Genomic DNA, 22,944 nt, shown 5'->3' with positions numbered 1-22,944 from the left:
TTGTCAAAGAAGCAAAATCTTTTTGGAAAATATAATGAATACGCTTGACACAAAACAACATTTTAAATGCACAGCTGGCTTCCTTATTTTCTCCATAAACCATACTAGTCTCTATCTAAAGTAAATGAATCTTTTCTCACCTTAGCAAATGCTTTTTGAGTTTGAAAACAGTCTCAGGCACACACCAATTTTTCTTTAGCAGAGCAAAGGGTATGCACTCCAGAGGCTGCAACCAACAAAGGCACAGAAATGCTGTAATTCATCACACATATCTCTCATGTCACCCAATCAAAACTCTTCCCTCACTTTTTTCAAATCAACACCCTTCCCCCCTCTACCCTTTCTGCCTTTTTTCCATAGCAACTACCTCCTGAAAGACCTCTCATGTTTACAAGTTCACACAACAATGTTTCAATTGAACTCTGAACTCTCAGTACACCTGCGTATCCAGTGCATTGTTTCTTAAAATGATTTTTTCTTAACCATTCAAATTTCATCTTTCAAAGAACTCATCCATGCACCCTAACTTTCTGTTTTCAGCAATCAAAATCCACCAATCACTGCTACTGAATCATTAGCACTGAAACTCCACAGTTTTTTTCATTACAAACTCCTACTGTTTCAACTGCCATTTCATTCCCACACTTCATCTGACTGCAGCAGAACCTCCTCTCACCATGTTTTCTGTCTGGATTATTGGACATAGTTACATCCACTGGGCTCAAAGGTATGCTGATAACAGAAATTTACACAACCTCAATTTACAAAATGTGGAAATCAACTGGATTGGCCACAGAGGATTGAGATGTCACCAATTGATATCATTGGTGAAAACCTTTTTGCATTTGCCACACCCTGACCTGTTAATTGTGCACTGTGGAGGAAATGATTTGGGCACTTTGACTGGGGTAGGTCTGGAAATGCTTTTAAAGGGCACCTTTGAACAATTGATGGCACTTTTTCCTCAAACTGCCTTGGTATATTCAAATATATGCCAAAGACAGAAATGGAGGTGGTCCAAGCAATTTTGTCCACAAATTGAGAAATCGAGGAAGCATGTAAATAAGTCTGTTTCAGCTTACATGAGAGACCATGGAATGGGCTCCATCTACAACAATAACTTGCGTTACTACATGCAAGATATCTACAGAGGAGATGGAGTCCACTTCTCAGATGAGGGGAACAGAATTTTCATCCTGAATTTAAGACTATGTATTGGTACCTACTTATAAGTACCTAAATCTACCACAGACCCAAAAGCTCTTTTCAGAGCTACCCTAACTATGATCACTCTAAATAAATTTTAAATGTAATTTTTTTTTTACTAATTTTCACGATTTACGCTTTCCGGAGCGCTACCCGGTTCGCGCACCGGACGCTAACCGCGCGAAAATTTGAAATTTTTTTTTTTTGGGGACATATATGGGTCTCCTCATCCACCCTCACAAAACCTAGGGGGTCAGGATATGTCTCCCTTGCCCCCTTTTACACAATCCCAGCATTGTTTAGCATCCATCTTGTGTCCAAATTAGACCTTAACGCAAGATGGCGGACTCCCGTTACGCTACCCGGTTCGCGTACCGGGTAGCGCCTCTACCGCGAAAAAACTGATTTTTTTTTTCTTTTTTTTGCCCCGCGGGACCCTTTAATAGCCCCCTCATCAATCCTCGGGGGTCAGGAGGGGTCTACCTTGCCCCCTTTCATTAATTTCCCCCTTCGTTTATTTCCACCTCTTGTCTCTCGATCCTACCGAGAGACAAGATGGCGGCCGCTCCGGACTGTTTAGAATGTTGACAGACACCGGAGAGCCAATCAGCTTTGCTTCGCGAAGTTCCGTTACGCGTCAGGTACGTGAACCGGGGCGCTAACCGGAGCGCTGTTACAGATATATATATTTTTTGAATGTTAATTTATCAAAATCCACTGGAGCACATATATTGAGACCTAGCAAAGGCACATCGGGCAAACAATATCTACAATTTTGCCAAGTTTTGTGGAAATCCATTCAGCCGTTCGAGCTAAAAGTGAGTCCAACCGCCCTATCGAAAATTGCATGGGAAAAACGTGTTTTGGGACCCCCCTTTTTTCTCGGCCCCCCCTTGACGAAACCCCCCCAAATTTTTAGGTGCTGCTCAGAAACAAAATGTTCCATTTTCCTGAAAATTTCAGCCAATTCCGTCCTCAAACGCCAAAGTTATTCGACATAGAATTTTCAAAAATCCCATAGGAAAAAAATCCTAACTATATATACCTACTGGCGACCGCCAGTAGGTAATATATATATATATATATATGGTATTCTGTAATCCCTGTATAAACAACATTCATTCATTTCTTTAAAATCGTCAAAGGCGACGATTAATAAAGAAGAGACATCAGAATTTGACTTTTATAAAGTTAATACAGTTGAGTTCTAACTCACAATGCCTGCTGCCAGAGCATATTTGGAGCAGCTGTTTAAAGCAACGAAAATAGAACCTTGCTTTTCTTTCTTCTGCTCTCTCTTACTAGCTTATAATGCCAAGCAGAGAGAATATGTTTATTTTTTGCACTCCTTTGATATAGAAAAGCAAGAATCTTTATGCATATTTCTACACATTCTGAGATAATGCAGCTTATTTTTGTTATTTTTTTCAAACTGACTTGTATTGAACTGTTTCTAATATCTGTTTGCAACAAATATATAACAGGTTTTTGATGTGTTTAATTTATTTGTATTCTTCATGTTTGGAAACATGCCCATTCTTTCATATGAAAGAGGTATGCACCAACGTTGTAAGGGATTTGTGGAAAAGGTGAAGGTGTGTCATGTATTATATGGGATAAAGTACCCCTTGCCGTACATTATAAGGATATTGCAAGTCACCTTGGAGTTCCATAACCTTATAAAGGAACTCGGCCTTCGGCCTCGTTCCTGTTTATGGTTATGGAACTCTTTGGTGACTTGCAATATCCTTGTAATGTATGTTTAGGCCCCACCCCCCTTTTTAAAGGCTGCATGTGGAAGGTTTCTTTTAGATGAAGTTATACAATATGCATTTGTATACATTTTTTTCTGTTTGATTTTTTTTGGGGGTTTTGAGAAGCCGGGGGCCGCCGGTATCAATTCCAGTTGTCTCCCCACCACCATTTGATTTTTGATAACACACATAGGCTATCAATTGGATCCTTGGTTTTCCCATGGGTAGTATGTTTATCATATGCACTTATTTCCTTTAATTTCACTTACATATGTTTTAAGTTGGACCGTGATTATTGTGTGCTTGTAAGACGCCTCTTTAGGCATGAGTTTGGAAAGTCTTGGGTTCTTCCGCAAAACCTCTACAGTTCGGAATTTGTTATCATTATCTTTTCTTACCTTTTCCTGCCTCCCCCCTTTTTTCCTAAGAATAGCATTATCTTGTGCCTAGGGGAGTTTTTGGAAGGAGTCAATGAGCTTTTTGTTTTGATTCCAGCCACGAGGCTTACAAGATGTAGCGGAGGCATGCGACTTCACAATGTGGTGTTGGCCACTCGGCTTTTGATCGCGCTCAGTATATACTGCAAATGCCTGGATTTCATTTACTGTTTCTAATATGAAATATTACAATGAACTTGTGCAGCATTTTACTATGTTGTAAGCACTTGGCTGGGATAAGTTGCTATGCTTTTTCTTTCTGTCACATTGTTTTTAATTCATCTCTATTTTGCAATCTGTATGCTTTGTCATTAACCCAATTACACGCATTACAAATGTTAGACGTTATTGGCATGAACTATGAACAGTTTTGCTAATACAAATGCCTCCCACATGATATAGCATTGCAGGCAACATGATTGAATCTGTTTTTCTCCACTGTGATGGATACTCAGTCTTCAACACGCACACATGCACTTTGATCAGATTTGCTAAAACGAATGTGTCCCACAAGATACATTGTTTCTCCTCTTTTGAGGGATACTAGGGGGCACATCCATCAAACAATTTACCGGTTGCAAACGGGCCGATTCGCAGAATTGCCCCTTTTGGGACCGGTAAAATGCCTTTACCGATTCATGTATCATTTTGCATTCGCAATATAGGTAATCACAATTTTTTGTGATTACCTAAATTGCAAATGCATTTAGGGAATCGCAATTTGCGAGTTCTTAAATGCGATGCAAGTAGCGTTTCCATAATATGACTTTGCATTTAGGAATCGCATTTTACCATCAACTTCAAGTTGATGGTAATTTGTGAATCCGTTGAAAAATATACAAAAGTGCATTTTTCAAAGCGATATGTGGTGCACACACATGCCGTTAGGACATGTGTGTGTGCCACATGTGCACACTTACCTTTTTTGGGGTGCATCAGGGGGGTCTTAGGCCCCCTAGCACCCTTAGAATTACATTCGCAATTTGCGAATACCAATTTGGTAATCGCAAATTGCTAATGCATTCCCAATCATTCCTATGGGCCTATAGGTTATTGGCCCATAGGAATGAATGGGAATGCATTCCCTATAGCGAATCTCAATTTGTATTTCGCTATTAGGGAGTTTTAAGGATTTGAAAAATTATTTACGAATTCTTCATGGATAGGCATTTGCGATTACCAAATAGCGAAACCTTAAAATATGCTATTTGATAATCGCAAATGATTACCTTGATGCATGTGCCTCTAAGTCTCTATCGCACACTCAGTTAGCCTGTCCTACCTTTCTCTCCCTCTTTTACACGTGAATATGTGGTGGGCACTAGCGCCTTTCACTGTTATAATTATGAAAATATGTGGGCCAATGGGCTTTGGATAATATTTTTTGACACTTAGGCTTTTAAAATGTTTTGAAAATGTGTAGTATATGTATGTGAGCCTGCTTTCACCTCTGTAACAGAGACATTACTTTCCAAAATTTGAAAAACAAGCACAAACAGTGCGCATATGTTTTCTATGTCTATGGTTTAAGGACTGTTTTATTAGGTGATTGTGCGCATTGTTTTTGTTTATGCTGTGAAGAATGAATGGATTTATTTTTTTGTGTGTAATATATATATATATATATATATATATATATATATATTCACTGAAAAAACCATAGGTTATAGACCATATATAGTTAGGAATTTGCATTTACAAAACCTTGAAAATTCACTGAAAAAACCATAGGTTAGAGACCATATATAGTTAGCTGGACATTTTATTGACATAAAACCAATGAAATTCCATATATAGTTAGTTGCACTAACTATATATCGCGCACCCGCAATCCACTGCTGATGATGTCACATATTACATCATTCATGACATGGTCAGTGACATCACTGATGACATCTCAAATGACATCACTGATGACATCACTGATGACATCTCAAATGACATCACTGATGACATCATCTAGTGTCTGTGTGTTTTTGTAAAGTTTAAATATGTTTTACATATTGAAGAATGAGTGGATGTATGGAAGACGGAGTGTGTGTGTGGCTGGCTGGGAGGTGTGCATATCAATGTGTACTTGTATCAGTGATTGTATAAGAGAGTAAGTATGTGTTAGTATATGTGTGAAAAAGTATGGTGTTCTGTTTTAACTGTATAGATGAGGATATCGAAGTGTGATTGATTCTTCACAGGACTGACTAGGTGTATGAGTGCATATGATAGTGTTGTAATAATGAGTGACTGTATGTATGAGTGATTGTATGGGTGAATGAGTGAATGTGTGTGTAGACGTAGGAATCAGTGAGTGTGTATGTAGTAACTGGTATTGGTGTGTCATGATGTCATCAGTGATGTCATTTGAGATGTCATCAGTGATGTCATTTGAGATGTCATCAGTGATGTCATCAGTGATGTCACTGAAGTATGGTGTTCTGTGTTTAACTGTATAGATGAGGAAATGGAAGTGTGATTGATTCTTTACAGGACTGACTAGGTGTGTGAGTAACTCCATGGATGAGTGGCAGTGTGTGAGTGTCTGCATAGGTGTATGAGTGCATATGATAGTGTTGTAATAATGAGTGACTGTATGTATGAGTGATTGTATGGGTGAATGAGTGAATGTGTGTGTAGACGTAGGAATCAGTGAGTGCGTATGTAGTAACTGGTATTGGTGTCATGATGTCATCAGTGATGTCATTTGAGATGTCATCAGTGATGTCATCAGTGATGTCATTTGAGATGTCATCAGTGATGTGATCAGTGATGTCACTGACCATGTCATGAATGATGTAATATGTGACATCATCAGCAGTGGATTGCGGGTGCGCGATATATAGTTAGTGCAACTAACTATATATGGAATTTCATTGGTTTTATGTCAATAAAATGTCCAGCTAACTATATATGGTCTCTAACCTATGGTTTTTTCAGTGAATTTTCAAGGTTTTGTAAATGCAAATTCCTAACTATATATGGTCTATAACCTATGGTTTTTTCAGTGAATTTCATTGGTTTTTTAAAAGCTAATATCTATAGCTGTAAAATATAGTCTTTATTATGTGACGTATCACGTAGCCACGTGAGACGCCTCATGACGCGTCGCATAACCGTGACGTATCGGCTCTGCAGCGCAAACAAAACCCGTAACGTAAGCGTGCCGGAGGACGCTTACAGATATATATATTTTTTTTAACCTTAATTAGACAAAATCCACACGTGCACATATCTTGAGGCCTTGCAAAGGCACATCAAACAAACAGTCCCTACAATTTTGCAAAGTTTGCTGGAAATCTATTCCCTTCATTTTTTTTTTACTGTTTCTCTTGGTTTTCCCCTTGTTACGCTTACCGGGACGCTACCCGGTACGCGAACCGGACGCTCCAAAAACACAAGATGGCGGACTCCCGTTACGCTGCCGGTTAGCTGCCCGGTTCGCGTACCGGGAAGCGCCTCTACCGCGAAAAATCGCGGGGGACTTTAATATCCCCCTCATCAATCCTAGGGGGTCAGGAGGGGTTTACCTTGCCCCCTTTCCTTCATTTCCCCCTTCTTTTTTCACCACATCTTGTCTCTCGAACCTACCGAGAGACAAGATGGCGGCCGCTCCGGACTGTTTACAATGTTGACAGCTACGCTGCCGGTTAGCTGCCCGGTTAGCTGCCCGGTGAGCTGCCCGGTTCGCGTACCGGGACGCGCCTCTACGGCGTAAAATCGCAAAAAAAAATGTTATTTTTATTTTTTGCCCCGCGGGGCACTTTAATATCCCCCTCATCAATCCTAGGGGGTCAGGAGGGGTCTACCTTGCCCCCTTTCCTTCATTTCCCCCTTCGTTTTTCACCACATCTTGTCTCTCGATCCTACCGAGAGACAAGATGGCGGCCGCTCCGGACTGTTTAGAATGTTGACAGACACCGGAGAGCCAATCAGCTTCGCTTCGCGAAGTTACGTTACGCGTCAGGTACGCGAACCGGGGCGCTAACCGGAGCGCTGTCACAGATATATATATGTTTTTTAAACGTTAATTTCTCAAAATCCACTGGAGCACATATATTGAGACATAGCAAAGGCACGTCGGGCAAACCATATCTACAATTTTGCCAAGTTTCATGTAAATCTATTCAGCCGTTCGAGCTAAAAGTGAGTCCAACCGCCCTATGGAAAAATGAATGGGAAAAACGCGTTTTGGGACCCCCCTTTTTTCTCGGCCCCCCCTTAACGAACCCCCCCCCCCCAAATTTTTAGGGGCTGCTCAGAAACAAAATGTGCCATTTTCCTGAAAATTTCAGCCAATTCCGTCCACAAACGCCAAAGTTATTAGACATAGAATTTTCAGAAATCCCATGGAGAAAAAATCCTAACTATATATACCCACTGGCTATCGCCAGTAGGTAATATACATATATAAACATATATAATCTGCATATCTATATAAATATAAATGCATGCATACATATACATATATGCATACATATGCATGTTATTTACATGAAAGTTTTAAAAACACTAATAAAAGCAAAGCTAAAAAGCCACCTCATTACAAACAGAATGGCTTTAACTTAAACGAGGGCGAGATCTATTGCATTTTCAATGCTTGTTTACTTTGGTTCTATCAAGAAGGCATTCAGATGTGTCACACATTTGCCATAAATTCTGAATGTTAGCACTCTAGTTGCTCATTAGATCACTGTAGTAAAGCTAGTGCTCACCAGGGAAGTCTGCTGCTAATCATGGTTTGCAGCCATTTTCCCGCATTTTTTATCCCGCAGACTTTCAGTCCGCATACCATTATCCCGCAAGGTCATTGACCTCGCATACCATTATCCCGCATTTTTTCAAAACGCATGTGCATTTATCGCGCATGCCTTTACAAAGAATTACGTTTTAAAGGCATGTATGGTAAATGCATTTGCGTTGTGAAAACAACGATGACGAGAGAGGTAAGTGGGTTTTGTTAATTTTTTCGTGGGTAAGTGATTGTGTAGTGTAGTGTTGTGTAGTGTAGTGTTGTGTTAGTGTAGTGTAGAGTTGTGGTGGTTGTTTAGTGTAGGGTCATGCTGGGGGTAGTGTTTTAGGGTTTAGGGTTGTGTTGTAGTGTTTGCGTAGTGTAGGGTCATGCTGGGGCTAGTGTTTTAGGGTTTAGGGTAGTGTTGTAGTGTTTGCGTAGTGTAGGGTCATGCTGGGGGTAGTGTTTTAGGGTTTAGGGTAGTGTTGTAGTGTTTGCGTAGTGTAGGGTCATGCTGGGGTGTAGTGTTTTAGGGTTTTGGGTAGTGTTGTAGTGTTTGCGTAGTGTAGGGTCATGCTGGGGGTAGTGTTTAGGGTTTAGGGTAGTGTTGTAGTGTTTGCGTAGTGTAGGGTCATGCTGGGGGTAGTGTTTTAGGGTTTAGGGTAGTGTTGTAGTGTTTGTGTAGTGTAGGGTCATGCTGGGGGTAGTGTTTTAGGGTTTAGGGTAGTGTTGTAGTGTTTGCGTAGTGTAGGGTCATGCTGGGGTGTAGTGTTTTAGGGTTTTGCATAGTGTTGTAGTGTTTGCGTAGTGTAGGGTCATGCTGGGGGTAGTGTTTTAGGGTTTAGGGTAGTGTTGTAGTGTTTGCGTAGTGTAGGGTCATGCTGGGGTGTAGTGTTTTAGGGTTTAGGGTTGTGCTGTAGTGTTTGTGTAGTGTAGGGTCATGCTGGGGGTAGTGTTTTAGGGTTTAGGGTAGTGTTGTAGTGTTTGTGTAGTGTAGGGTCATGCTGGGGGTAGTGTTTTAGGGTTTAGGGTTGTGTTGTAGTGTTTGTGTAGAGTAGGGTCATGCCGGGGGTAGTGTTTTAGGGTTTAGGGTAGTGTTGTAGTGTTTGCGTAGTGTAGGGTCATGCTGGGGTGTAGTGTTTTAGGGTTTTGGGTAGTGTTGTAGTGTTTGCGTAGTGTAGGGTCATGCTGGGGGTAGTGTTTTAGGGTTTAGGGTAGTGTTGTAGTGTTTGTGTAGTGTAGGGTCATGCTGGGGGTAGTGTTTTAGGGTTTAGGGTAGTGTTGTACTGTTTGTGTAGTGTAGGGTCATGCTGGGGGTAGTGTTTTAGGGTAGTTTAGTTGTTTAGTGTATGCTAAAGGTATATTCGTTCTAAAAGTTTTCGTTATTTTAATTTGCGGCCTAATAGTACATGCAGGATTTTTTTTGCGGACTGATGGTATGCGGGATTTCGTCATATATTCGCTAATCATACTTTCTATGGCAAAATGAACCCCCTCATTTTGTTCCTTTTTAAATGAAATGTTTTAAGAGTTACCACTTTATTCCAATCTAGATGGCTTCAGGTGTGCCATACCTTTGTAATAAGTAGGACTGTTAGCACTCTAGTTGTTCTTTAGAACACTCTGGGACATTCTGTCATTGGGCTATAGTTGGGCTACATCTGGCTGATATTTGGGCTACATTTGTTTTTTTTTGTCTCTGGTGGCCATCTTTGGGCTACATTGGGCTACATCGGGCTACATTGGGCTACATTTGGGCTCCAACATATATATAGCCCAATGTAGCCCAATATATATTTTTCAAAGTTAATTTTCGTAAAAACCACTGGAGCCTATATCTTGAGACATAGCAAAGGCACATCGGGCTACCAGTCCCTACAATTTTGCCAAGTTTGGTGTAAATCCATTCAGCCGTTCGGGCTAAAAGTGAGGCCAACCGCCCTATGGAAAATTGCATGGGAAAAACACGTTTTGGGACCCCCCTTTTTTCTCGGCCCCCCCTTGACGAAACCCCCCCAAATTTTCAGGGGCTGCTCAGAAACAAAATGTTCCATTTTCCTGAAAATTTCAGCCAATTCTGTCCTCAAACGCCAAAGTTATTCGACATAGAATTTTCAAAAATCCCATAGGAAAAAAATCCTAACTATATATACCTACTGGCTATCGCCAGTAGGTAATATATATATATTTATATGTAAAAAAAATCATTCATTAAAGGTAATGTGTGCAGGCTTTCAGCTGTCTACATGTAACTTGCCTCGTAGGAAGATAAATATTCAGCTAAATGAATTCTGTTCCTGCAAATAAAAAAATAAAATACCTAAAATTTTACTTTTAATAGTTAATTTCACAAGTTCTAATAGTCAAAAACTTAAAGATATTGTTTCTTTTGTGTAAATGAAAAGGATGCACTCCATGAAATGGCTTACATATTTATAGCTTGTGCAGAAGGAACGCAGCTCTGAATACAGTTTGGCAGACAATGAACTCTATCACAAACGTGAGTACCAAGTCCATCAAACTCTCAGTCTGCCAGCCTATTGTGAGTAGGACTGCCGTTAGTTTTCCGATGGGAGTGTCACCACTGACTTACTCTGACCACCCACCCTATTTAGACTTGATCGTCTGATGTACATTTTTTTCTGTTCATTACAAACAGAAAATAATAATAACTCCCCCAAAACTCTCAGGGAGTGTGGGGGGCATTCCTTTTTTGTTTTTTAGAAACATACTCACACTTAGGGCCTAATTACAATGCTGGGCGGACACTGTTGCTGTCTCGGGGCCGACCTACCTCTGGTCCGCGTCCCGACACCGCGATTACAATGTGACCGCACATGGTGTGGTCGTGGTCGCATACTCCCTTTTTTCTATGGTAGAATCTGTTCATCCCTGCACAGCGTGGCAGGTATCTCAGGATGCCTGCCACATGGTGCAGGGATTAACAGGGGGCACCATAGTTCCCCCTCGGCCCCCAACCGGAGGCCGCAAGGTGAAGGGGGCCTTGCTAGGGGCCCCCAATGTCGCTTTTCGATAGGCTTTCCATGTCAGAAAGCCCGACAATGAAAGCCTGTCGGAAACTGACTTTGTAATCCCTACAGTTGAAACACTGTCCATAGGGATTACGGGCAGTCCTCCGATGGGCGAGCCCGTTGGAATCCAGCCAGAATGACAGGCCGGTTTCACTTTTGACTGCCTGCATTGTAATGCAGCGGTCGAAAGTGAAACCTGCAATGGGAACCGGAAAGGCTCCGACCTGCGGTCATGAGGCCCTTAGTTGAATATTACTAGTAGTCAAACATGTTCTATGTTTACACTGGACGCTGCCACTTATAACCCCAGAAGGATGCTATAAGAAGCCCCTTTCTCCAAATTATGCATTTTTTTTACAAAATTAGTAAGTTAAAATAGAGGTTATCCACGAATGCTAAACAGGAATCCTTTCCAGATGTGCCACCTGCAAATGTACACGACCCACAAGTTTCTTTGGAATCCATTTCACTGAAAACCACTACTTTCCTTGAAATCTACCATATCATCTATGGATCTGGTACCAGTCTTGTTATCAAAACAGCAGCCCGGCACCTTAAGTCTCAAGAATACTAAGTTGTTCTACAAAAGCAGCTTAGACAGAATGTGTTACAAATATCCAACACAGGTGAGATAGTCTACATGATCAGCTATTATGGAGCCAGAACCGGTATGACACATTGATATGCCTGACTTAATCAACCAACACAATGCGTGATACAGGTTATACCACTTATACCCAACACAGCTTAGTTTTATCATATCATAGTCAGTTATCATGAGATGTGAAAGCATGGGTAGGTGGGTGAAAGGATGGATGGATGAGTGGGTGAACCTGATGGGTGTATGACTGGGTGTATGGGTTGTTGGGTGGAAGGATGAAAGGATGACAGACTAATGGAAATCTGAAAGAATGGGTGGATTGAAAGGATGGCAGAGTAAATGGGAAGTTGAGAGGATGTAGGGAATTATGAATGGACTCGTGGGTGGTGGGTGGGTGAAGGTATGGCAGAGTAAATGGAAATCTGAGAGGATGGATGGATTGAAAGGATGGCAGCTTAAATGGAAATCTTAGAGGATGTATGGATGTATGGATGGATGGATGGATGGACGGTAGGATGGATGGAGGAGTGAAAGTATGGCAGAGTAAATGGGAATCTGAGAGGATGAAAGGGTGGGTGAAAGGATGGCACGGTAAATAAAAATCTGGGAGGATGGAGAGATAGATGGACAGCATAGTAAATGAAAATCTGAGCAGATGGATATATGGCAAAGAAAATAGAAATGTGAGTAGATGGCTCAATTGATGAACAAAAGGATCGAATGATGGATGTAGTCTGTTACTGATGGATGTGTTAGTCAAATGACGGATGTAAGGGTGGGTGGATGGAATGGAATGGCTGGTAACCGAAAGGGCAAAAGGGTGAACGGATAGATGATTGGATGGAAGAGATAATGGAGCTCTTCTAGGGAGCTTCAAGCTCACTTGCTTCACCTACTTGGTGCCATCAGAGCTTTGGCTCAAAGTGAGGGGTATTTTAATGTTCGTGCTACTTCCTTGAGGAACAGCTACATTTAATTATGCTGAATTTATATCTTATATCTCCTACATATTCTGTGTGATTCATCTTGTCCCACTTTCTTTCTCCTTACAGGATGGACGATATTCAGCTGTGCAAAGAAATTACTCGATTAAAGAAAGAGCTGCAGAAACTAGTCTCAGTTCCAGGTGAGATGGGAAAATGGGTGCTTGTAAAACTAGTGTAGCTGATTCTGTTTCATCCTCCTTTTTCACATGAATAGCTATTCCTTTGCCAGGTGTGCTACTTATCGGGAGACACACACTAGCAGTCAGAGAAACACTGCAAACCCAAGACCCACGAGCAAACAGGAAGCACCGAAGCCCCTAGCATTTCATGGCCAAAAACTGCCTACCAGGAGACACTTCTAGCTGAGAAAACTTAATAACTACGGGACAGTGATACCCAGAGCCAGCCACTCACAGCCAGAATACAGTAGCAGTCTATAGCCCATCACTAACAACCATCAGATACTGCCAGCTGATGGTCTTAAAACCAGGAGACATTGTCAGCCAATAGATCCTAAGTAGCAACCAGGGCAACCCTGGAGGCCAACATTCTTATAACATGCTGACTCCCTCAGCCTAGAGTCCAACTCTAGCAATAAGAAGATGGTAAGGTCCAGTAGGCAAATACAAACAGCTAGGAGACACTGCCAGCCAAGAGTCAGGGCAAAAACCATTAAACATTGGTTTCTCTCATTTAGAGACTGTAAGGTTTCCATTGGCTCTGGCAATGGACAGGTTCGTTCATAGCCAATGGCTTTCAGAGGAGGGCATTACACTGCCCACCCAATTTAGGGTGAAGCAATCCATCAATCAATCAAGACATTTATATCGCGCACTACTCACCCAGAGGGTCTCAAGGCGCTTGGGGGAGGGGGGGGTCCGCTACTGCTCGAACAGCCAGGTCTTGAGCTGCTTCCTGAAGGCGAGGTGGTCTTGGGTCAGGCGGAGGTGGGTCGGGAGGGAGTTCCAGGTCTTGGCGGCCAGGTAGGAGAAGGACCTTCCTCCTGTAGTGGATCTTCGGATGCGGGGGCGGCGGCGAGGGCATGGCTGGTCGATCGGAGATGGCGTGTGGGAGTGTAGAAGTTGAGGCGGCTGTTGAGGTAGCTCGGGCCTTGGTTGTGTAAGGCTTTGTGTGCGTGGGTGAGGAGACGGAAGGTGATTCTCTTGTTGACCGGGAGCCAGTGCAGGTCTCTCAGGTGCCTGGAGATGTGGCCGTGTCTGGGGATGTCGAGGATGAGTCTCGCTGAGGCATTCTGGATTCGCTGGAGTCTCTTCTGGAGCTTGGCGGTTGTTCCGGCGTAGAGGGCGTTGCCGTAGTCCAGTCGGCTGGTGACGAAGGCCTGGGTGACCATCTTCCTGGTCTCGGTGGGGATCCACCGGAAGATCTTGCGTAGCATGCGCAGGATGTTGAAACAAGACGAGGAGACGGCGTTGACTTGTCTGGTCATGGAGAGGGAAGAGTCCAGGATGAAGCCCAGGTTGCGTGCGTGGTCTGTCGGTTTGGGTGCCGTGCCCAGGGCGGGGGGCCACCAGGAGTCGTCCCAGGTGGAGGGTGAGGAGCCCAGGATGAGGACTTCCGTCTTGTCTGAGTTCAGTTTCAGGCGGCTGGTCATCATCCACTCGGCTACGTCTTTCATCCCTTCGTGTAGGTTGGCTCTGGCGGTGGCGGGGTCGTTAGTCAGGGAGAGGATCAGCTGAGTGTCGTCGGCATAGGAGATGATGTTGAGGTTGTGTTTGCGTGCGATGGCCGCAAGGGGGCTCATGTAGACATTGAAGAGGGTGGGGCTGAGCGAGGAGCCCTGAGGGACGCCGCAGATGACTTCGGTGGCTTCTGATTTGAACGGTGGTAGGCGGACTCTCTGTGTCCTTCCAGCGAGGAAGGAGATGGTCCATTCCAGTGCCTTCTCCTGGATTCCGACATTGCAGAGGGGCTGCACTAGGGTGCGGTGGCAGACAGTGTCGAATGCCGCGGAGAGGTCTAGGAGGATGAGGGCCGCTGTTTCTCCGTTGTCAAGCAGGGCTCGGATGTCATCGGTGGCGGCGATGAGGGCGGTCTCGGTGCTGTGGTTGGCCCTGAAGCCCGACTGTGAGGGGTCGAGGGATCCGTTCGTCTCAAGGAAGGCGACCAGTTGCTTGTTGACTGTCTTCTCGATGACTTTGGCTGGAAACGGGAGGAGCGAGATGGGGCGGTAATTCTTGAGGTCGGTGGGGTCCGCAGTAGGTTTCTTTAGTAGAGCGCTGAGATCGGCGTGCTTCCAGCTCTCGGGGAAGGTGGCAGTGTCGAAGGAGGTGTTGATGATGTCCCGCAGGTGGGGTGCGATGACGGCGTTGGCCTTGTTGAAGACGTGGTGAGGGCAGGGGTCGGTCGGAGATCCGGAGTGGATGGAGTTCATCGTGCGGATGGTGTCTTCGGTGCTGATCGGGGTCCAGGCGCTGAGGGTGGAGGTGGGGGGCGTTGGTGCGGTCGTGGGGAGCGTTGGTTGTGTGCTGAAGCTGTTGTGTATGTCCGGGATCTTGTTGTGGAAGTAGGAGGCGAGGGAGTTGCAGAGGTCTTGCGATGGGGTGATGTCGTTTCCGGCGTTGGGGTTGGAGAGCTTTTTCACGATGTTGAAGAGTTCCTTGCTGTTGTGTGCGTTGTTGTCCAGCCGCTCCTTGAATGCTGTTTTCTTGGTGGCGCGGATCAGTTGATGGTGCTTTCGGGTGGCGAGCTTGAGGGTGGTCATGTTGTCTGGTGTCGGGTCTCTTCTCCATGCTTTCTCGAGGGTTTGGCAGCTCTCCTTGGAGCTCTTGAGTTCGTCGGTGAACCATGGGGCCTTCTTGCTGCCGGGTCTGCTGGGCGGGGTCCTCAGAGGGGAGAGGTCGTCTGCGCAGCTGCTGATCCACTTCGTGAGGTTGTCGGCGGCCTGGCTGGGGTTCTCGGAGCTGGCGGGAGTGTGCTGGCTTAGGGATGCGGCGAGCTGGTCGGCTGTGATCTTGTTCCAGCTTCTTCGTGCAACCTGTTGCTGGTGGTGGTGGATCGTGGTCCTTCTGAAGCTGAAGTGGACGCAGCTGTGGTCCGTCCAGTGGAGCCCGGTGGCGTGGCTGAAGGCGATGTCTTTGCTGGATGAGAAGACGGCGTTGAGTGTGTGTTCGGCGAGGTGGGTGGGGGTGGTCACCAGCTGCTTGAGTCCGAGGTTGGCGAGGTTGTCAAGCAGGGCGGTGGTGTTGCGGTCGTTGTTGTTCTCCAGGTGGAAGTTGAGGTCTCCGAGGAGGATGTAGTCAGCGGAGGGGAGGGCGTGCGGGCTGATGAAGTCGGCGATGTCATCGCTGAATTGTGTGCGTGGTCCCGGGGGTCTGTAGATGAGGGTGCCTCTGAGGGTGGTCTTGGGGTTGATGTGGATCTGGAAGTGCAGGTGTTCGGCGGTAGGCAGGGTGTCGTTGGTGTTGGTCGTGATGCGGATGGTGTTCCTGTGGATGATGGCGATGCCCCCTCCGGTCTGGTTGGCGCGGTCTCTCCGGGTGATCTTGTAGCCCTCCGGGATGGTGATGGCGATGTCGGGCGCTGAGGAGGCGTTCATCCATGTTTCCGTGAGGAAGGCGACGTCTGGGGATGTGGTGTCGAGGAGGTTCCAGAGTTCTATGGCGTGTCTGTGGATGGAGCGGGTGTTGAGCAGGATGCACTTCAGGTGGTTGCTGCTGGTGTTCGGCTTGGTGGGTGCGGGTACATTGCAGTTCCGGATGCAGGTGAACTTGCAGGAGTGGTAGCTGAATGCTCCGTGGGTGCGTCTCGGGGTGGCTCGGTAGCATCCCGGGACTCGGCCATTGTTCAGTGCGTTGAGGGTGGCGGTGTCGTACGTCCGGCGGGTGTGCTGGGTTCCGCGGGGGCCAGGGGTTCCAGCGCTGGGCATGGTCCAGGCGCGGACGGGCGCAGACGGGCTTACCTTTGGCGCGCCCGCTGCGCGTCTACGCTGCGCGTTGGCCACTCTGCCATATGAGGAGAGTGGGGGGGTGGGGCGTGGGAGGAGCAGCTGGGAGGCGGGAGTGGGGCGGCGAATGGGAAGGGCGACACAGAGGAGTAGGCGGGGCCGCAGGGGGGCAGCGGCGGGGAGGTGGCGGGAAAACGCGGCAGGGGCTGGGCTCAGTAAGGGGAGACAGGGGACAACAGCGGGTTAAGGCGGAAAAACTGACAACGTGGGTGAGAAAAACACAGGCAGAAATACAGGCTACAAACAGTAACTACGGCGGAGCAAAAGTTAGCAAGGAGAAGAAGGAGCAGGCAGCGCAGGCGGGGCACAACCAGAAGCAGCGGCCGGGGACCAGGGGTACCGCTGCGGGCAGCGGCCGCACTCGCCTGGAACCAGGGGCACAGCAAACGGGCAGTGGCGGCACTTGGCGGCAGCGGGGGCACACTGGACTCACACCCGGAGGAGTGAGCTCGGTGCGTGGGGTGACCGGCCCAGAGGGTCAGAGGTCACGCATGTAATGTCATTTTTTTCTCAACAGAAAAAATAAATAATGCCCACACAACTCCCTGGGAGAAAACTCCTAGTGTGTGGAGTCATTATTTTGTTGTTGTTAAGAAGCAAACTCCCAGTTTGGGAGTTTGTTTCTGAAAAACAAAAAAAGACTAAAGGTGTGGTGGACAGCCATCCTCTCCTGCCTCTTCACTACCTTTCAGGTAGACATCATCACCTATGTTTAATTCTTCCATTACCTGTTTGCAGTGATAAACATATCTTATCATTCAGTACCTAACAAACTCGTGCAATCCATGCCAGTGGATCGCATTTGGTGCCACATGTGAAAGGACTGTTTCACTATTACCTTTCCAGCACAGACATCATATCCTTTCCCTCCATCACTGCACTGCACTTCACTTTTCTTGATGACTCTGATCTCGATTGTCCTTTGTAGACAAATTCTGAGATCACGTTTATAAAGAAATACAGTGATCCACCTTCCTTCATTATCACGATCAACTTGTCTGCTCACTACCACACATTCAAACGTCATACATGACACCTTCATATCACCTTCAGCTCGACCAAGATCCCAATTAATACACTGCTCTAAGCAGACTGACCTATTGCCTTCATCTTGAGTTTCCTGCTACTTCTTCTAACCCACAGTAAATGTTTTTACACTTACAAACCTATGCTGTGCTTCATCTTTCAAAATCAGCCTCTATCTTGATTGTACTACTGATTATGTAGGCCAAGAAAATTAAGATATAAGAATATCATGGACAAAATATCAAAGACCAAAGTATGGAAAGGTAAGTACATATAGAGGAAGCATAGATTAACTATTCTTAAATCCACATACGCGACTATGAATATATATGTATATTGTTATGGTACATATAGCTAGAGTTAGGTATAGGAATCTATACTTACTTTTCTATATTTTGTCCTTGATATTTGTATACCTTAATATTCTAGCTCGATAGCCAGGAGCATACCTGCCAGCATAAGGCCCAAGGCAGGCTCGATCGCGGTGTACAACACATCCGCCTACAAATTCCTTACCCTAATGCTCAAAAGGACCTGTGGCTTTGCCCCCTTCTGTTTACCACACCAACACCAAACCTTTCTGTGCCAACTCAAGATTCAGGTATGTTTCTTTCTTGATGCTCCAACATTTGCACTCCATTCCCTATCCAAAACTCTGTCACCTAATGCATCAACATCAAAGACAAGCCCAAAATCAGGGCATTTGATCCCTTTTATACGAAGTTCTCTCCACCCCCCCGATAATGCCCCTCGCACTCCTGTTCCAGATATGCACAATGAATCCCTCATTCAAAGCCTACCTGTCCTGGGGTTTGCACTCCAGGAAAGGCCTCTCAGCACACCTGCCTTTAACTGTACCCGGGAGCTGTTTTGTTAATAGACTGGGGTGTTATGTGTCCAAGACAGATTTCAGACGTAGGTTTCCACATTTTACTTCACCTTATTCATCCATGCATGATTCATTCCAAAGAAACAATAAATGCAGAGAAACCTTTAATTTAGATTGTTAAATACAAGCATTATTTTTGGTCCATTTCAAATATGCTGAACCTCTGTCTGGCGTAAAGAATGAATCTCATTCATATATTCCGAGAGTGCGCTCTTTTTCTCACTTCATTTCTTTTCTTCATGCATTAAACACGTTTTATGTATGTAACAAACAGTGACTAATTACAGAGGACTTGGACACAGGCAGAGTTCTAAGCATGTGACCGAAATGGCTATATTTGACATGTTTGCCAAGCTGTCATGTTTAATTGCCTATATTTAGCACATATTTCCCCTCAGCAAAGACCTCAGGTTATGCAATGTCAGATGTGTGCTTTTGTCTCCACCTTCTGACACTCGAGTATTTCTAATGAACGTGCAACGTGTGAGTCCAGAGATGGAGGAAAACAAGTCTGAATGGCATAATCTGCTTTCACGAATATTAGCCCAAAACCTATACCTCAATAGAGGAAACTGGGCTGTGCTTTTTACAAACTCAAGGAATTCGATCGTAGTAGAACAAAGCTTGTTTGAAATGCAATATGCTTTCTGCACTGTTGTAAGTGGACTTCTTGTTGCAGGAACTCACACGCAGGGTACAGATTGTCGAACAGCGCAGGTCCTCTCACTGCCCTCAGCGGTTTGTTGTGTTTTTGAAAACGACGAATAGTCTTTGTGTAGCAACCCATAGTTTAAGATAAATTACACCGAGTCGGGAGCTGTGAGGCTTTGCAAATGTCTCCCTCTGCCATTCAGCTTTCACTTGAGTTGTTGTATTTGTTCAATTAATGTAGCAAATGTTGTTCTTGCACAGTGTTTTAACTCAACCTTTATGCACATTCTCACATACCGTGCCCTTCTCTTTTTTGCTAATGTTTCTTTCTTCTACATCCCTTGTCTTGCTCTCATTCATTTTAGCCTCTTTCTTTTAGTCTGTGTCACACTGCCTCTGTTCACTCATCACTGTGACGCAGGGGCACCTGGGCGTAGGGGGTGTTGGGGGCCTTGCCCCACTATTCACCGTGAAGAAGAAAGGAAAAGGAGAACACCAAGCAACTGAACACTAATGGCTGCAGAGTTTTTGCGCTTAACCAATCGAAACAGTCTATTTTTTAAGAGGGAGGGGAAAAGAAGATAGAGAGGGTACTATTGCACCAGTCCTGGGTGAGGTTTAATTTGCCCTCTAGGGCCAAGCTGGAGCAGTGATGTCAGCAGCGGTGGGCAGGGCCTGTTTTAGCAGTGATGCTGCATATGCCTCCCTGGGTCTGATTGTTGTGGACCAGGGCAGAGTCAGCAGAGAATCATACACAAAAATGGCAAGGGGCAGGGCAGACCTATGTGAGTGGTGCTGAGGGGTCTTTGGGTGAAGGATTTTTTAAATATTATTGAATACCCCCGCCCCCCCCCCCCCAACAACCCTCCCGCTCCACTACCCCCTCATTTAGCAGCCACTACTGCAAACAACTACATTTGTAGTAGTGCAAAGATGAGCCAACTGTCATTAATTCACTTTGCTGTTCATGTTTTTCCATTACCGAAGGCAGACACTGTGCCCTTCGGCAGTCTCAGGTGATCAGCCTATAGGGATACCGAAGTTCAATGACCTCCACCATGTTTTGTATGAATGTCCTATAGATTGGAAAGATACCCTGGGCAGCTGTGCTAAAATCGCAATGTTCTGTGAATTCCAAGTTCCCAAAGGGAACAAATAGACACATCAATCGAATAGATATTTTTTTACAGTATGCATGGAAACCAGGGTCTAGATATTAGAGCCATTTGCTGAATCTTTTGTGATGGCAGCTGACTTTAGTGCTTTATAGCTTTAGTGCTATGCCTATGAAGTACTCCCCGAATCGTGGTTCGGGACCATTATAGTTTCACTCAAAAAAAAAAAAAGGTCCCCTAACAATTATAGGCAGATTGCCTTACTCGATTCAGTTGGGAAGATCTTCGCAAAAAGTATCCTAGAACATTTTCAGGATTGGGTGGTCAAAGAACAGATAATACCCCATAGAACAAGCTGGATTCAGGAAAAACTTTTGCACACTAGACAATATAGCTATGCTGCAATTAATAGCAGAAAAATATGTAATCATCTTTGGATAATCTGTTTATACTACGTTTATAGAATTTAGCACCGCTTTTGAAAGAGTTGATAGACACATTTTGTGGAGAAAACTATTATGGCTAGGCACACCCGCAAACCTCATAAGAAAAATTAGAGCATTGCGCTCATCAACTTGGTGTCAGGTATCACAGAGGGGTGTCCAAGGCCTTTCGTTCAGAATAACTACCTATAATGGATTAAAACAGGGTTGTCTGCTGGCGCCCTTATTATTTTCACTTTATATATTTGATTTGCCTTTGGATTTAAATAATTCTAATGAGGATGTCCCAAAAATAGGAGATAGCGAGTTCCCCTCCTTAATGTACACAGATGACATTGTGATTTTTGATCTAACTCCGAAGGGCATGAAAAAACGCCTGACACGCGGCAAACAGAGGACAGAATAGGAAATATTTATTTATTTAATTTTCCCTATTGCGTCGCTTGTCTACTTCCCCACCTCCCGCCCGCCCTGCCCCCGCCCCACCCTGCTTACCTGCAGGGACCGCCGCTGGCCAACACTATGCACACAGGCACTTTTTAAAAATCAATACCTCAAAAAGTAATTTTCTGATCTTTAAAGGGAAAGGCTTTAGGAAATGTTTTTTGACTAGTAGTTTAAATTAAAAAAAACATATACAGCATGTTTCTAGTAAGGCATCTCATGGTAACGGCCTAAGGCTTTTTTGGTTTTCACCATTTTGTTCATTTATTGTAAGTTTATTGTTTAAAAGTCCATTTTATTCGCTGTGGAAATAACTAAAGAAGAACAATGGTCCATTTTAGGCTCAATAGAGGGTAAAATCTTGCGTCAACTGTGTTATCTGAGATCATCTGAATGTATTAGGCTACCCACTGTCCAGGTGCTGAGGTTGGAATTTGGATTGATTAGCTCGTTTGCACAGGCATTAACAGCAGTGCTCCTTTGGGGTCACCGCTTGATAAAGAGTGAAGCTTTTACACTTAGAAGGTTAATGTGCTGTGAAAATGTTGATAGAAAAAGAGAACAGTCTGTTTTTTATAGAAACTTTATTTATGCTGTAAGGATGTTTCATCTCAAAAAAATATACATTAGATGAAATGCCTGCATTGCAGCTAAAGGTCTATTAAACAAATGTGCAATATTAGTACAAGCCTTGATACTGAATCATGTTTAAAAAAGGAAACATACAATCCTCATATATATTGAAAAGTCCCCAACCTTTTCTGACCTGGAATATTGACCTTAAAAAATTTCAATTATTCCTAGTAATTAATTAGTTAATTAATTAATTGGTAATTAACATTTTAACCCTGAAGTATGCCAGGGGGGCCTGGGAAAAGCTCTCCTATGAATTTGGGAATTTTGTAATGATGGCATCCAAGACCTAAATCATGTAGTTTTTATATGCACCAGATATTGCACGAAGGTGCTAATTATCATCTTATTGCTTTGCCATACAATTCAGAAGGAAAGGCTGTAGCTCGAGATGAGAGTGGAATTCTTACAATCCATATCTGCAATGGTGTATAAATTACAGGGGTTTTGAGGTAGTTGGTTGGTTGTAGTGTTACGGAAGAGAGTGGGGCTCAAATTTGGCTCAAATATGGCCTTAACATAGCAGTTCTGGGGTGGAAAGACATTTAGATGTTTGGGGAATATCTGGCTGAAATGTGCTATCTTTTGACAATATTATGGCTGAGAGCAGGACTTCTTCAAACCATCTTATCTATATAGATGCAAAAGTATATCAGTATTTCAAGTAACTTTCATATATACTGAATCCTGTGCAGGCAGCATCCACTGCACAATTTAGTACTCGCTTTCAGCACAAGTCAATGTAGGAAAAATGACATCAGGAGTGGTGAAAATTGCAAATTTAGCAGTACTGCTATGTACCCCTAGCGTTGCTGACTGCTGTGGCCCAGGGCAAAATCACCAGACCAATAGCTTGTTAAAGGCCAGGGCCAGGGATAGCGGGTGGTTTTAATGCGTAAATGGGTTTGCTGAGGGAGGAAGTCAGCAAGATCTAGTTCTGGAGGACATAACTCAAGGGGTGCAGCACCGCATCCTAGCATTTATTTTGCCACTTTAGCACCCATTTGACTATAGGACGATTGAACCATCCGACGGCACCA

At 44.4% G+C, this 22,944-nt stretch overlaps 1 protein-coding gene across 2 annotated transcripts in view; it reads left to right on the top strand.

Annotated features, from left to right (window-relative positions):
* LOC144770276 (bMERB domain-containing protein 1-like) overlaps positions 1-22,944 on the top strand; it is a 499,712-nt gene that overhangs the window by 259,510 nt on the left and 217,258 nt on the right. For both annotated transcript variants that reach the window (XM_078654667.1, XM_078654666.1), the window contains exon 3: positions 12,806-12,879. In XM_078654667.1, coding sequence (XP_078510793.1) covers positions 12,806-12,879 — 74 coding nt within the window. The remainder of the gene's footprint in view (positions 1-12,805; positions 12,880-22,944) is intronic.

The sequence above is a fragment of the Lissotriton helveticus genome, chromosome 7 (genome assembly GCF_964261635.1).
Source record: "Lissotriton helveticus chromosome 7, aLisHel1.1, whole genome shotgun sequence".
Classification (NCBI taxonomy): Eukaryota; Metazoa; Chordata; class Amphibia; order Caudata; family Salamandridae; genus Lissotriton; species Lissotriton helveticus.
This window is presented reverse-complemented; position numbering and strand designations above follow the sequence as displayed.